Here is an 887-nt window from a genome sequence, read left to right as displayed (position 1 = left end):
AACTGTTCCAGTTTTAGTACATGTGATGTCAAAGCAAAAAACAACCAAACAATATAGAATATTTGATTTAAACAGAATGAACTAATACAATTACCATTTCTGGCAAAATTTGCGATTGCCAATGCTCCAGCAAGCTGAAGCTGGTGGTTGTTGGATGGAAGCCAAGAAAGCACCTTTTGAAACACATTGCCTTTTCCTCCTTCAAATAATTTCTGCATGGATTCATCTGGAGGTAAACGAAACAAATAGTTAAACAAGAGAAAAATAATTAGGAGTAACAAATCACCGTTTCTAAATCAATATCCAACTGGGAAACTACATACCTCCTTATATACCACAAATTCATAAGGAGAAAAATAATAGTTCTATTTATAATGAACTTTAGTAAAGATCAGACAACAGAATTTAGAATTTTTCTAGTTCAAGTCACACTGGATGCTCTGACAAGCAGCCATCTAGTTGCTACCTGAATAAAAAATTAGCCTCCTCTCTTGCACACAGCAATCCCCCTCAACCTCTCCGTGCTCATCAGCAGAAAGCTTTCCTTCTGTTATGCAAAACTTGTGCCTGGCTGTAATTTCCATTAGTCCTAGGTTGGTCCTTTGGTGCCACAGCTGTCTCCTACATATGACAGCTCTTCACAGATTGGAAGACAGCAAAGACTCCTCTTTTTGAGTTTCATTATCTCTACTTTTTTCCATACGATATGTTTAAGGTTTCAAAATCATCACAACAACAAGAATAAATAATAGGAAAATGAGAAAATGCCTAGCACAGTGTCTACAGAAAAGACTTAATACATTTTCAAATATCTCACTAGCACGTTCTTGGCTAGCATAGACTACTACAGGTGACTACTACTCACCTCCAAGAAGTAGTAAAACCAT

General features: G+C 36.5%; 1 protein-coding gene across 1 annotated transcript in view; it reads right to left on the bottom strand.

The window, feature by feature from the left end:
- Positions 1-887, bottom strand: part of RAP1GDS1 (Rap1 GTPase-GDP dissociation stimulator 1) — a 155,238-nt gene that overhangs the window by 25,930 nt on the left and 128,421 nt on the right. The window contains exons 8-9 of the mRNA XM_023725189.1: positions 866-882; positions 95-226 (exon numbers count right to left, since the gene is read on the bottom strand). Coding sequence (XP_023580957.1) covers positions 95-226; positions 866-882 — 149 coding nt within the window. The remainder of the gene's footprint in view (positions 1-94; positions 227-865; positions 883-887) is intronic.

This window comes from Trichechus manatus, unplaced genomic scaffold (assembly GCF_000243295.1).
Source record: "Trichechus manatus latirostris isolate Lorelei unplaced genomic scaffold, TriManLat1.0 scaffold00291, whole genome shotgun sequence".
NCBI classification, from domain to species: domain Eukaryota; kingdom Metazoa; phylum Chordata; class Mammalia; order Sirenia; family Trichechidae; genus Trichechus; species Trichechus manatus.
Note: the sequence above shows the minus strand (reverse complement) of the source record. Positions and strands in the feature narration are given on the sequence as shown.